Source organism: Volvox carteri (genome assembly GCF_000143455.1).
Source record: "Volvox carteri f. nagariensis unplaced genomic scaffold VOLCAscaffold_61, whole genome shotgun sequence".
Lineage (NCBI taxonomy): Eukaryota > Viridiplantae > Chlorophyta > Chlorophyceae > Chlamydomonadales > Volvocaceae > Volvox > Volvox carteri.
Window position 1 is genome coordinate 137,144 of NW_003307604.1, and position 14,959 is coordinate 152,102.

Here is a 14,959-nt window from a genome sequence, read left to right on the forward strand (position 1 = left end):
TGACGGCAGATTCGGCACAATGTTTTGCCTCATTGCGATGTTGCCTGAAAATTTTGAACAGAAGGGATCACTGCTCATGCTGGTGCAGCAAGACATGTAAGGAGATGGCCTGGTCACAATCCAGCAGTCATATATCGACAATCTCAAGCTATGACAACTTGTTACATGTGTCTGTAATAAAAAAGGGACTTTGCGATGGTGTGGGGAGCTCTTTGAGTGGTGGGACTGTGGAAATCCAGTTTGTTTCGCCCGTAACAAGTTTGTTACGGGCGAAACAACGTCCCTCTGAAACGTTTGGATATGCCTATGCAACACATTTCCGCAATTTCATGAACTGCAAGTATTCTAATCCAACATCACCCCAATCTCAGTGTAAACTAGTCTCCAAATGTGCCTGCACAAGACTGTCACCCCTGTCACCCGGCATTCACATTGCCTTAACCTCCTCAAGCTTGTCGGGGTGTGACACGTGGGCATGAACCTTGTGACAATGGGCATTGTCACAAAGAAACTGGTTGCAATCAGAAATGCATTTTTGCTCATGCCAGGTTACCGACATCGGTTACCGATTACTGGGGACGGTTAACGGATAACGGTTCGCCCGGTAATCCTACCGACCGGTTACCCATCTCGTTAACTGGACCCGTTAGGTCGGAACCGGGCCGGAACCGGCCTGGAGTATGCCATTGGGCAGCTGCATGAAAAACGCCCCGAGGCCACTGCCACTGCTGAATCAAAATGGAAGCATCCTTGATTGCCATGGAGAGCCTGGCAGGCTCATGTGTTTTCTACAAGCCCCCACTAGAAGAGTTTAGGGCTACTGAAACTGTAGCAGTCGCTCACCTGGGTGGACGACTGGCTTTGCAGAAGCGTGAAATTTAGAGTCCTCGCTGACGCAGGAAGAAGTCCAACCCAGCGACAAGCACTAGCATACATAGACCCGTACGAAACAATCTGAGACGGCGGCAGCAGAGTCCTGAACTCTGAACACCAAGTACTCATGATACTTAAGTGCCTGGCCATAGCACCCCGTCCGGGTAGCTTACATCTCGGCCTACCTGCCGGAGATTCCCTACTATGTTCCTGCTGTGCTAGGATACTGTCGGTGTATCCTCCGGTGGCAGGGTGGTACAGGTGGGTACCCTCCGGCGGCAGGGTGGTACAGGAGGGTATCCTCCGGTGGCAAGGTGGTACAGGAGGGCATCCTCCGGTGGCAAGGTGGTACAGGAGGGTATCCTCCGGTGGTACAGGAGGGTATCCTCCGGTGGCAGGGTGGTACAGGAGGGTATCCTCCGGTGGCAGGGTGGTACAGGAGGGTATCCTCCGGTGGCGAGGTGGTACAGGAGGGTATCCTCCAGTGGCAAGGTGGTACAGGAGGGTATCCTCCGGTGGCAGGGTGGTACAGGAGGGTATCCTCCGGTGGCAAGGTGGTACAGGAGGGCATCCTCCGGTGGCAGGGTGGTACAGGAGGGTATCCTCCGGTGGCAGGGTGGTACAGGAGGGTATCCTCCGGTGGCAGGGTGGTACAGGAGGGTATCCTCCGGTGGCAAGGCGGTACAGGAGGGTATACTCCGGTGGCAGGGTGGTACAGGAGGGTATCCTCCGGTGGCAGGGTGGTACAGGAGGGCATCCTCCGGTGGCAAGGTGGTACAGGAGGGCATCCTCCGGTGGCAAGGTGGTACAGGAGGGTATCCTCTGGTGGCAAGGTGGTACAGGAGGGTATCCTCTGGTGGCAAGGTGGTACAGGAGGGTATCCTCCGGTGGCAAGGTGGTACAGGAGGGTATCCTCCGGTGGCAAGGTGGTACAGGAGGGTACCTTCTGGTGCCACCCCTTTGACACCGAAGGTTCTCCCCAAAGGGGAGGAAGCTCATCCCTTATGGTATCCCACCCATGTCCCTTGGGTGTCCCTTGGGTGTCCTTGGATGTCCCTTGGATGTCCCTTGGGTGTCCCTTGGGTGTCCCTTGGGTGTCCCTTGGGTGTCCCTTGGGTGTCCCTTGGGTGTCCTTGGATGTCCCTTGGATATCCCTTGGATGTCCCTTGGATGTCCCTTGGGTGTCCCTTGGGTGTCCCTTGGATGTCCCTTGGATGTCCCTTGGGTGTCCCTTGGGTGTCCCTTGGGTGTCCCTTGGGTGTCCCTTGGGTGTCCCTTGGGTGTCCCTTGGATGTCCTTGGATGTCCCTTGGATGTCCCTTGAGTGCCGGAGATCTAGACCGAGTTTACCAAAACCTTTATTGACAGCTGCACCTGGTTAATTATTAACCACCAAGCGTCCCCTTGGTGGCAGAATGCTCAGTCAGGATGCAGTGGAGGGTCGAGCACAGGATACGGATAGGAAGGAGAAGGATAGAAATGTGGACCCAGGATGAGTCAATACCAGCCCACCAAGGATGAGGATGGCAGAGGATGAGGGGATGCAGTCAGCAGGGTGTGGGATGTTTGCAAGCATTGGCTTGAGGATATGAAAAGGGGGTGTAGGATGTATCCAACTGACAGGATGCATGTTCATGCATCCTGCCAAGACTACCCCAGAATGCAAGGATGGGCCGCCAATCTGACACCCTCCATCAGTGTACACTGATGTATATGCAGTGCGGCCCACTAGATATTCGTGGTGATTGATAGGGGATTTAATTATTGGTATATCGGTGTAGCCATCGATGTAGCCATAGATATCTATGAACTCTCTAATCCATCTAACAGGTCTAGACCTGTCAGATCTCGCATTATTAAATCTAAGGTCTAGACCCAGGCACATGTTGATGGTTTCCATGAAATTTCATGGTATGTTCACTGTTTCGCAATCACTGTGATATATTACCTATCCGGGAACTATAAAATTTTATAAAGCTCCATCAGGCATTCATTACAGGATGTTTTCATGGCTGATGCATTCTTAATGCATACTTATATGACATACTTACATAAAACCGCTTAATCCCAGTGTAAGAATGTTTAAGAATGCACACCCGCCGCCTCCGCGTTCTTCAGACGTTCTTATCGTTCTTATGCATTCTCCTAAGTTTCTTAACCCCCCTCCGCGTTTATAGTAACACAGCGAATAACAAGTCTTACTAAGCCCAAATACGTATGGACATCCTCGCTTGCTAAGCGAGCAGGGTCCCACTTTATAGCTTCGTTAATGCTGCTGACGAGTGTGGCGACCAGGCTGAGGCCTGACTCGTCCTGTATATGTTCACATACTGGACGCTCTAACCGTGCATGCTTTTCAACCGTTATTTAGGCTGCCTTATCACAGCATGCAGTCACGAGCAAAAGCCTGGCCAGTGTCGCTGTTGCTGGTTGTGACACGTGTCGGCTAACAATGGCGAAACTGTGTAAGCTCACCTCTGATGTGCCGCATACTGAATCGTGCGATAGCCTCTGGCTGGGATTTTGCACGCAACTGGGATCCCGTGCTTGTGCTACACCAAGTGGACATCAGGCTGCTTTAATTTCCGTTTAATGTGTACTACTTTGTAGTTGCGGAGCTTGCACAGTGTGCAGCTTGCTCCCGCACAGTCTTGAAAATCCTAGTATTAAATAGATCATGTTGCAGCCTAATCATCACGGGAGCACCACCACCACCGCAACCCAACCCTGCCCACAGCAACCAACCCCCACGGCAATCCCCCCTTTGGAAGCTTCTAAAGCCTGAGACCGTTCGTTGACGCCCCCCATTATTCAGCTTCCCGTAGTGGATACATGTACGCAATGCTGGCACGTTTTCGGTGTTTGGATACAGCCCCACGGCCCTTAACAATGTCTGCCTCATGCCGCATGGTGCAGGGCTACCCCGATGGCTTCCCGGTACTCGTCCCAGCGGAGACAACGGCCCAGCGGCTCAAAGACATGGTCACCTTCTTGCAGGTATGGCTTTCTTACACGAATGCACAAACACATCGCGCATAGTAAACAGCGAATGACCGACTGCCCATGGGCCACAACTACAATAGTATATTTTCCATTCTCAAAGGAAGTGAATACGTGACCATGAGTCTGAAAGTTCATAACTATCCGGAATGAAGCAAAACGAAATGGTCTAGATAGGGAGTGCACCTTGGATCATCCCCCGGTTCTTCAGTCCGGTCCGAGTCCGGCCACTGGTGTAGTGGAAAGGCATGTGCCACATTTAAATGCAAGGGTGGCGATGTGCGCCTCCGGGTGGCGTGTTGGATTGATGGGATCAGTACCCATGATGTCAGGTGACGGTTTCGGGAGAAAGAGTCAGCACGGATAGGTGCTGCAGGCAGATGAAAGCATTGGTGAAACAATGAAATGCGTAGGGCAACTCTCAACCCTACTGTAACACCGTTAGTTGTAAAAGGTGCGATACCTTACAAGTTACAAGTTACAAGTTCCGCACACAAGTGCGGGTGTGTCCGTAAAAGCCGGGGGGGCCATGGATGTTGTATTGGTATTGATGCGGGTATGCAGGAGGTCATCTTCATTCTCCCTCGTCCACTTCAGGGTGAAGCCCCTCAGCGTGACGTGCCTGGCCTCCCAAATTTCCGAGAGGTACCTGGCTAATGCCAGGGGTGGCGCCTCAGTCATAATGATGCGCATACTGCGCCCCTTAAAGACTAGATCACCATCATACTTAGCCCGTATGCTCTTGTAAGCGGGACATTCCTCGAAAACATGCAACTCATCTTCAACCGCTCCACAGTCACAAAGCCTGCAGGTACGCGCGGTGCACTCACGCCCATCAGGCCTATTAACTAACTCCCAACAGCCTAACCGAAAATGCATGAGCACATGATGAAGTCGCTGGGGCATGGTCCCTTTAGTGTGCTCCAACCAATCGAGACGCGCACCCCTAGGCGGGGCAGCTCCTCATATAGCGACAAGCTTTGGTTCCGGTAATCCCTATGGGGAAAACGCGGGGGTCACCCAAGGTATTCAGGCACTCCCACCGTCATCAAGCCGTTTGGCAAATACCTTAAGAATGCTCTCAACTGGCAATTCAAGGGTGGCGTAGTACGCTATAAGATCATTACCGCGCGTATTGTGGGGGGTTCCGCTCCTAAGCTAGTAAGAAAGGCTAGTACCTTGCTTGCCCAACACTCAGTGACGCCCCCAAGTGCCAACTCCAGGTCAGCGACAAATGCCTGGTGACACAGCGTTCCCGGCCTCTTAACCACAGAGTTCCAAAACCTAAGTACAAGATTGGTCCAATGGAACTGGAGTGGCCTCTGTGACAGCTCGCGGTATAGGGAAACCATAGTCGGGCTCCTCACCCCAACTACAGATCGCATGTATGCACGCTGTTCCTGGACCATGGGATTAGTCATAGCACCTTCAAAAATCACATTAATGAAGTCAGGTCCCCTAACTTGCGCTCCATAAGAAAACACCGGTACAACTAGTGTATTGTAGAGAGACATACATAGCTTGGGGGTGGTAATTTTCTTATCTCGACACAGGGTGCTGAGCCCAAACGTGGCCCGCCTCCCTGCTGTGAGTAGTTGCTTGGTACATGCTGAGAACTGCACTCCTGGGCCATAGTGCAACCCGAGATACCGTGCCGTCTCGTTGCCGGTCAGCACCCGCAACCCCACCCCACCTAACTGGTACTCAGCTTCCATAAGCCGCTTCCACTCACGCGTAGCACCCCCAACAATGAGGACCTCACACTTGGCGGCATTCGCTTCGAGTAGTGCTAGAAGGCATTCTGCTCTATCGTGCCCTGTTGCTACCAGTGACACATCGTCAACGAAAAGTAGGTTAGTGAGTTCACCGCCCTCCAGGCTAACACTCTGCTCACGAAGGGTGCTCCATCGGCTAGGGAGGCGTACACGGCAATTAGCATCGTGAGCATCAATATAATGAGCGAATACTTCTATGAAGAGTCCAAAAAGGGTTACGCTAAGGGGGCACCCTTGCTTAACACCATGCCCTACCGTGAATTCAGGTCCCAACCTATTCCCCAACTTGACCCGAAACTTCACGTCAGCATAGCTAGCCTTTAAAGAGTCGAGGATGCGCCCGTGTAGCCCATACGACATTAGGAAATCCCAAAGTGTCTCATGGTCAACGGAGTCGAACGCCTTACTAAAGTCAATTTGCATGATAATAACGTCAGTAAAATTGGAGGTCACCTATAGGTCGGGCCATCGCCTAATATGTAGGACCGCGGAATATGTGGCGTATAGGTGATTTCGCGTATATAATCGTATACATCACACCTATAGGCGATCTTGTTGTTGTTGTTGTTACATGGTCGTGGGTGCGTTCCCCGTACCTGCAAACCACCCTAGTACGAGCCGAGGGCTCAAGGGCTGCCAAATCGCCTATAAGCACCATCCTACCTCGCACTTCCAACGAAACAAGTGATGAAGTATACTAACGACCAAAGGGAACGATAGAGTTGCGGTGGGACCATATGCGTTCCAGCATCCTTGCCAGGCGTTCAGGTTCCCACTTCATAGCGTCCTTCATATGTTCGAAGCGTGGAAAGCCCATACTGTTAGCCGCCAATGCCCAACAGCAAAGCCTAAACTGCATAAGCTTTGCGATTCGCTGAACGCGGGATTAACATTGTGATATGCGGGAGCACCTCCTTCCTGCCCGCTTGCTCGGCCGCCAGACCCATCCAATGCTTATACTTCGCCATGTGGATTCCTGGTTGCTTGCTGTCTGATGGATACACGTCAGGCTGGACATCTAAGCGCGTATGCTTCCAACCACTCCCTAATCGGTCCTTGAACTCCAAAATCACACCTTCTGGCATTGGCCTGTTCATCAGCCACTCCACTCGTTCGTCTACCTCATGTAGCCCTTGCGGGGCATCTTTCCATACGTCGTGCCCCAAAAAACATAGAAAACGGAGGAGTAGTGTCCCCCATCCGGCCCCTTCGGGGTTGGAGAGGGATTCTGCGACCTCCTGTCGCAAAACTTGGTGTGCCACAGACCCACGCTGTAAACGGACATGGTTCCAAAACCTCACAACCTGCTTGAGAACGTGGTAGTGTAGGGGTAGCTGCGATAGCTCGGCGAACAGGAGGCGGTGTGTTGGTCTGGCAGCTCCTACAATTTGCCGCATGAAAGATATCTGAAGCTGCACTGCTCTGTCCTTTAGGCATGCCTCGAAGGGCCCCTCTGCAAGGTTATTCGCATCACTCCGCTTCCTGAGCCTGTCCGAGACCTCAGCTAGCATAAACAGCCCCCACGCTTGACAACCATACAACAGTATTGCTCGTACCTGCGTATCGAAACACCTCATCCTCACATTTGGGGCGAACAACTTTAGCTTATCTAATTTTGCACTCAACGTGAACATAGCTGCTCTAGCTGTGTCATACAACTGCTGACGGCAGGCCCAGAACTGCCGTTCCGGCCCATACACTAACCCCAGATATCGTGCACTATCCTTAGCCGGTATGGCCTCTCCAGCCAGCCTGAGCTCATCACACGTTGCTTGGACAGCACTTCTAGTATCGCTGTCGCTTGCAAAAACGAGGCGTTCACATTTCGACACATTTGGGCGTCATCCCAAAATCATCACAGAACATGTCCACAATGTTGAGCAGCTCCCCCATGCGTCCCGGTGTTGTTGCCAGAAGGCTAACGTCGTCGGCATAGAGGAGGATGGACACTCGCTCATTTCCAACCTCCGGTGCATCCTCTGGCCGTGCCCCGGTGTTAATACCGTCGTGCATATCGATGACGTCCGCGAGAGTTTCAATGTAGAGCCCAAACAGCTCAGTTGATAATGGACAGCCTTGTTTCACACCCTGTTTTGACTCAAATTCACCTCCAGCCTTGCCATTCGTCTTGATGACCATTGTAACCTTATCATACGCCCGCATCAGCGACCACAGCATGGACCCTCGAACCCCTCTCCCTTGCAAACAATCGTTCGCGAAGCCACATTATCTCCCGCGGCACCTTGTCAAAGTCAATTTGCACAATGACCAACGGCCGCTGTCCCGGTTGGCTGTGCCTAGCAGTAAGGTACTGCTTGGCAAAGAGATGATGTGTAGTACCGAAACCTCTTCTGAAACCCGCTTGGCCTCGGTGCCTTAGTGAGAGCGTCTCCCCTGTGCGAACGAGCCTATCCGGATGTCGCGCGATCGATTGGAGAGATGACTAGGGTATCTAAAGAGTGACTCGAATGAAAAGCCTATTATGTGATGCCTGTACAGGTCCTATTATAGGGAATCATGTATACTTGCGTCTATATAGGCAATGTCTGTTTACAACATCAAGTGTATACAAACCGTGCTACTTATAGTTCGTGCTACAATAATTCGGGAGGCACTACGAATATGTAGCACCTACAAATTCTAAGGTATCCCAAGGGACCGCAGCCCCGAAATATCATACCCTCCGAAGCCGGTCGATCAAACTTCGCAAAAAACTAGGATTTCAAGGCGGAAATCAGCTCTTAAATACATAAAATATAGTCATAAACGTAGGACATGAACAACGCTGGAAAACGTGCAAGACAGGCAACCCTGCTTCAATGCGGGATGAAACCGCTAGCACCAAACGCTCCGGTGAGCGACCGAGCTGGATTTGCACCAGTTAGGCTTGATGATGCTGTTGTCGAGGCCCAGCGTGAGCGAATGGAGCACGAGGAGGTTCCTGTTTGGTGCATCCAGCTGCGTCGTAATGCCTTTTACGTCGGGGTTTCAGCCACATGAAGACACGTTTCAGTAGCAACCACCCAAACACTGTATTGGCCCGGCCGGTTGGTTATTAGGTCGTTGCCACTGGTACGGAACTGTACGATCGGTCCAGAATTTGCTAGGGCGTTTCCAAAGTGCGAAAATGGTGAGAGACCATGAGCCTAAGGGTTCCCGGTGGAGGGAGACTGACTGGAAGCTGCAGTTTGAAAAGCCCCGAAACTTTGGAAGGGGCCCCGAAATTTGTATCATGCCCGAAAAATCTGGTCCGGCCTTCCCCGAAATTTTTGAATTTCGCACGTACAAATTTCAGAAAGTTTTTGGGCGGGGCCCCAGCGCGAAGCGCCCAGGGGGGCCCCGACCTGTAGGATTGCCCATGTCCGTGTGTGTGTGTGTGTGTGTGTGTGTGTGTGTGTGTGTGTGTGTGTGTGTGTGTGTGCGTGCGTGTGCGTGTGCGTGTGCGTGTGCGTGTGCGTGTGCGTGTGTGCGCGTGTGCGTGTGCGTGTGTGCGTGTGCGTGTGCGTGTGTGCGTGTGCGTGTGGGTGTGCGTGTGCGTGTGCGTGTGCGTGTGCGTGTGCGTGTGCGTGTGCGTGTGCGTGTGCGTGTGTGTGTGTGTGTGTGTGTGTGTGTGTGTGTGTGTGTGTGTGTGTGTGTGTGTGTGTGTGTGTGTGTGTGTGTTCGTGTGTGTGTAACGGACCAAACATAATATCTCGCCCGGCTGAAACGCGTTATAGGTACTATACAGCATTCTCTATTGCAAGGTATCTCGCATGTAGCCAACAAAAATCGTATGAGCACAAACAAGTTTGGCTGCTTCAATTGACCGAGGCCAAAGTCACATCAATGCCTCTCGCGCTAAATTTCATCCCGAAAGGTACCGCGTATCTCATATTTGGATTCTTAGATGACGGCGTATGATAACTCGAACTCCCAGGCCTTGAGTGTGTAACGAACCAAACATAATATTTCACCCGGCTGAAACGCGTTATCGGTACTATAGAGCATTCTCTATTGCAAGGTATCTCGCATGTAGCTAACAAAGACCGTATGAGCACAAACAAGTTTAGCTGCCTCCATTCACCGACCTCAAAAGTCACATCAACGCCTCTCGCGTTAAATTTCATCCCGAAAGCTGCCGTGTATCTCATAATGGAAATCTGAGATGACGGCGTATGATAACTCGAACACCCAGCTTGTGTTACCATTTGCCGGCATGGGCAATCCGAGTTGCCACCAGCAGGCCAACGTAATTTGCTTTCATTTCTCTATGAAATACACAAGCTGCTTGTTTGTACATTTACTTTGGCCAATGCACGGGGCCTCCGAAGAGTTGCGGTGTGCCCCGATGAAGCCCGCGGCTGTGGGGCGGATTGCTGAGGCCGCTGGCGCTTCGGGGATAAACATCACAGACAGCACCGAAATTCACCCAGCTTTCGTTACCTTTTGCCTGCACGGGCATTCCGACTTGCGGTCTGCCGCACTGTCCATGCGGCATGCACCCGGGATGGATGCGATTCGCGTGAAGCCCGCAGGCGGTGCTGACGATTCCGCCGGTACAAGCTTAGCTCTCACACCATCAGCACTGCTGCAACAAAGCACATCTCCCACCGCGTTGACACTACCCATCAATTGTCACACGTGCCGCGCTAGCTACCGGCCTGTACGGATGCAGGGGGGGCCCGCCCTTTTTCCGGCTTCGAGGAAGCCGACTTGTTTGACCCCTCCCCGAACAAAGCGATCACGAACCATAACTAGCACTACGGTACGTGACCTGTATACCGCATAGCCTAAACATCCCTTGCTACAGGTTATGATGTAAAAATGTACTTATAATACTATGCCATACATGATCGTATATTAGGCCATCACTTACACATGCGCCTCTTATGCCCAAGCCTTTAAGTTTCGTAGAATACGTATCGAGCTAAATGGCCTATATACCTTTCACCTAATTTCTCGAATATGCCGCCTATACAATGCCCGAAAAAATACAGACGAAGCGGCCTGGCTCCGGCCACAGTGTGCTTCGAGATAAGATGCCTTAATGTAAACAAGTGATGGTGCCGAAACCATGCCTACATCCAGCCTGGCTAGCGGCACGTAGCCTATTGCCCTCACAGTAATTGGTGAGTCGCCTCCCTATGATATTGGCGTAAAGTTTGCACAGGGGACCCCCAACTGCTATTCCCCGGTAATTGTCACAGCATGACACGTCCCCTTTTTTAAATACGGGGGACAGGGTGCTAGTCATGAATCCTCGCGGGTATTCAGCTCCGTATATGTGGTTGTATAGCACCGTTGAGTAAGGCGCCAACACAAACACGGCTCCTGCCCTTCTAGCAATTTCATCCTCCGTAAAATCCTTGTTAAGCCAAGCAGCTAATTCCCGTCGGTGCGTCACCTGGTCTGCGTCCAGCCATTTAAACTGAATACCCTCATTGCGGCATTGCCTCGTCTCTCCCGACCAAAAACGCTCGGTAAAAGCATTAATATCTGAGATCCCGCAAGGAGGTGGTTTTCCCCCACGCAGCCATGTCCACAAGCCGCGTGGGTTGGACCGGGCGTCCTTAATCCTCCTCCGCATATCTTCCATTTCAATCTCCTGAATAGCGGCCTTCCTAACCTTCTTAAAGGCACGGTGCTTGGCCTTCCAGGTATTCCTATGTAGATCGGGCAGCTTGCCTGAGACGGGGTCCCTGACCTCCTTACGGAACCTCATCATATCATTCCACGCAGCTGCACAATCCTCGTTCCACCAGTCACGCTTCACAGACTTTTCCATCCCCCGTGCAACGCCGAACGTCTCTCTAGCACACGTGTCGATAAGGGTGCACAAGTCATTCATGCTTTCACCACAAGGTGCCCCTTCCACAAGCTTTTCCTTGAGAGAGTTGATGGTCGCTGTAATAATGCCATCTGGTTCACGAAAAAGCTCACTGAAGCGGCCCTTGCGTGAAATATCAAAAATAGGGATCCGTTCACGTGCTAGGTGAGGCTTCTGACCCCGTGCAGCCCCTGGCCTCAAATCGGCATGCAGGCGAAGGATAAGCGGGTGATGATCACTCAGCACATTAGACTCACCCCATAAGTAAGATCTAAGGACTTTGAGAGTGTTAATCTGCTCGAAGAGCCCGTAAGATGCAAGGCACAGATCAATAGAACTGTGAACCTCAGTTGAGTTGGAGTACGTGAAGCCCCCGGGCACATCACCAGGTGCCTGCCCATTGACAATGGCTAGCCCTGTGTCAAGACACATTTGTGCCAACCGGCGGCCCTAAAACCCTAAACCCTAACAATTGAGCCCATTATCTCTATTTTTACGGCCGCCATGAAGGGGCCCTCTTACTATCAACTAGGTGCCGAAAAACGTCCTGGTACCCTTTTTTGTACGATTCACCAAGTGCTGTGAGTGCCAGTGTCACCCGCACAGCCGGGAACGACACATCCGCTCCTTCCTCCACATTCAGGCCCAGCTGCTTCCGTAATGTGTACAAGGCATAATATGCCGCTGGGGTTGTCGTGATTCGAACCCGCTGGGTTGTCCGCTTGCTGCTGCATGCAGCAACATTCGGGTGTGCCTCAACGGTGCAATCTAAGAACACGACCCGCATGCTTGTAAGCTGCTGCAAGCACAGTTGCAGTTTCTGGATCACTTCCTCATGCGTCCAGGTAGCTGGTAGTCCGTCGATGACCAGTGCACCCCCGTCTATATGTCCATCGGTGCTGCTGGTAGTCTCGGCCAGTGCTTGGGGGGGTCTGGGAGCAGGGGCGCCTGCTGTCATGTCAAACCCTCTGCGGCTTGCGGCCACCTCATGTGGCCTGGTAGTGATCGCCGGCAGCTTTGGGGCTTTGGAGGTTGTAGTAGCTGGTACACAGTACGGCTCTACAAATACGCATCGACGGTTCAACCCCAACCAATCACGCTTGGTGGAATAACGGGTTTGGTGACTCAGTGAGCGATTCTCGCAAAAAATAACAATCTAGCTGAACCGACTGGACTGTCTCTATGCCTGAAAAATCTGAAGACGGCTAGGCGCATGTGAAGGAGGCACATGACGTGACGTGGACTGGTCACCCACTGCCCGAGGGTAGGAGAAGGTAGGCACAGGCTGGCGGTATATATATATATATATATATATATATATATATATATATATATATATATATATATGAGGCCAAAAGGGCCCGAGACGGATCCCTTCAGAGGGGGGGAATGTAGTAGCTGGTACACAGTACGGCTCTACAAATATGTGTGTAGCACGACAACCAGCATCTCGAGAGCCCTTTTCAGCGGCCAGCTACTACAGAGGTGGTGGTATCAGCGATGGCTCTGTTAGGTCTTGGTTGCTGTTTTGGCTGCTGCTGCTTCAGCAGTTCTTGCTGCTCCTTTTCAAGTTTTTTCCGGGGATCTTGTTGGTCTTGCTTTGCAGGTGGCACTGCTTTGAGGCCAATGCGACGCCCCCCTGTGGCTCCGACACATCGTGCACCTGTAACAGCCGTCTCTTACCTTAGCTGTTTGAGTGGAAGCGGTGGGTCTCGTCCACGGTTGACGACCCAGCGTTAAGCGCGAAAAGAGACAAGGGAAGTCGGGATCGAAGACATACATCGGGAACGGTGACAGTGGAGTCTTGAACATCCGAACACTGGTATAGTGATACGATAAGTGTCTGGCCGAAGCACTTCACCTGGGTGGCTTAAATGCGGCCCACCTGCCGCCATCTCCATTCCTGGAGTCTTGGTGTCGTACGCTAGGTTGTGGTAGCGTAACAGAAAGTGAGTTCGTACAGTTAACGAGTATGGTTCGTAACTACGGGACCGTACCGTTACTGTGATTAAGCTTTAATAGCTTAAAGATATTCTAAGGTAAATGTAGCTTGCTACAGCACCATTTGCCGGGGCTGTGCATGTGCGCTCCCAGTCATTGAAACGCTCCTCAAGCGTGGCGACACTAGCAGTAACGTTGTCCACATTCTCGGCCATTTCTCTGCAGCGCACCGCTTGTTCCCTTGGCCCGCTTGCGGTGTGCTCGGCCAGCCGCTTTTACAGGGCCTCCATCCGCCTATCAAGGGCCTTTGCGTCCGCCAAATGGCTTCACGTAATGATTGGCTCACCTCGCGACGAGCTTCGCTCGGTCTCGAGGGCTTCAATGCGCTCATTTAACTCCTTTAAGCGTTGCGCCGTGAGCCTGCGCTCACCTACCGTGGCGCCAAGCTCCTGTCGCAGCACAGCATTCCGCTCCTGAGGGCTTGTAACAACTTGTAGCAGCCGGTACACAGTACGGTGCTATAAATACGCGCAGAGCGCGACCACTAGCAACTCGAGAGACCTTTTCAGCGGTCAGCTGCTACATTTGGTATCGAGACCCCGTGACATTTCACGATCCTGAAGTCGTCGGTTCAACCTCTACCGATCATGCTCGAGTGGAATCGGGTTTGGCGACTCAGTTAGCGATAAACGCATATAATATAAAAGTAGCTGAACCGACTGGACTGTCTCTGTGCCTGAAAAATTTGAAGACGGCTAGGCGCATGTTAGCCCGTACATGACGTGACGTGGAGTAGTTACCCACTGCCCGAGGGTAGGCGAAGGTACGCACAGCTGTACGACCAGCCTGCAGGCTGGTCGTAAAAAACGAGGCTCTAAGGGCCCGGGACGGACCCCTTCAAAAGGGGGGGGATGTAGCAGCCGGTACACAGTACGGTGCTATAAATACGCGCAGCGCGCGACCACCAGCAACTCGAGAGAACTTTTCAGCGGTCAGCTGCTACACAACTGCTGCCTGCTCTTCAACTAGATTTCTCAGGTCGTTGATGCGGTGCTTCATGTCGCCGCTATTCTGCTGGCATCTGTCAACATGCCCTGCCAATAGACTCTGAAACTCTGCTTTGATAGTCCATATGCATCCATCTAGGAATGGCATGCAGCTTTGAGCGATGTGCTCTTCCAAATGCTTAGCTGCTGGTGTTATTCTGCCAGGTGTTGAAATGTTGACCGTAGCTCGGCTTCTCTTGACTCCAATTAGGAGTCAATTAGGAGACTCCAATTATCTTGCGTCGCACGTTACGATCTTTCCTTTCAGTTAAATCGAATAGAACTCTAGCTACTGGTCGCGCTAGCTTCGGTGTAGGACTAATAGGGGTCATATGGACGTCGGGTTGTGACATTATGGTTGTGACATTATGGTTGTGACATTATGTTGTGACATTATGGTTGTGACATTATGTTGTGACTTGAAACTTGGCGTGTGTTAATGGGACTACTGGCCATGGAGATGTATCGACGGAGTTGGAAAGTGCTCTCGAGATGCTGTGCATGGATGTTTCCCCTCGG

The 14,959-nt window shown here is 52.0% G+C and overlaps 4 protein-coding genes across 4 annotated transcripts in view; 1 reads left to right on the forward strand and 3 right to left on the reverse strand.

The window, feature by feature from the left end:
* Positions 1-1,075: 1,075 nt before the first annotated feature.
* Positions 1,076-1,648, reverse strand: VOLCADRAFT_66989 (uncharacterized protein; the record flags this gene model as incomplete). The annotated part of the gene is made up of 1 exon (XM_002956459.1): positions 1,076-1,648. A coding segment is annotated over one exon (573 nt), but the record flags the coding sequence as incomplete, so codon positions are not given.
* A 220-nt stretch (positions 1,649-1,868) lies between these two features.
* Positions 1,869-2,174, reverse strand: VOLCADRAFT_67049 (uncharacterized protein; the record flags this gene model as incomplete). Its single annotated transcript, XM_002956460.1, has 1 exon — positions 1,869-2,174. A coding segment is annotated over one exon (306 nt), but the record flags the coding sequence as incomplete, so codon positions are not given.
* An 8,073-nt stretch (positions 2,175-10,247) lies between these two features.
* VOLCADRAFT_97457 (uncharacterized protein) lies at positions 10,248-12,411 on the reverse strand (the record flags this gene model as incomplete). Its single annotated transcript, XM_002956461.1, has 3 exons — positions 10,248-10,287; positions 10,867-11,869; positions 11,976-12,411. The coding sequence occupies 3 exons, from the start codon at positions 12,409-12,411 to the stop codon at positions 10,248-10,250; spliced, it is 1,479 nt and encodes a 492-aa protein (XP_002956507.1).
* Positions 12,412-12,877: 466 nt separating this feature from the next.
* VOLCADRAFT_97458 (uncharacterized protein) overlaps positions 12,878-14,959 on the forward strand; it is a gene marked incomplete at both ends in the record, with an annotated part of 11,026 nt that continues 8,944 nt past the window's right edge. The window contains one exon of the mRNA XM_002956414.1: positions 12,878-13,059. Coding sequence (XP_002956460.1) covers positions 12,878-13,059 — 182 coding nt within the window. The remainder of the gene's footprint in view (positions 13,060-14,959) is intronic.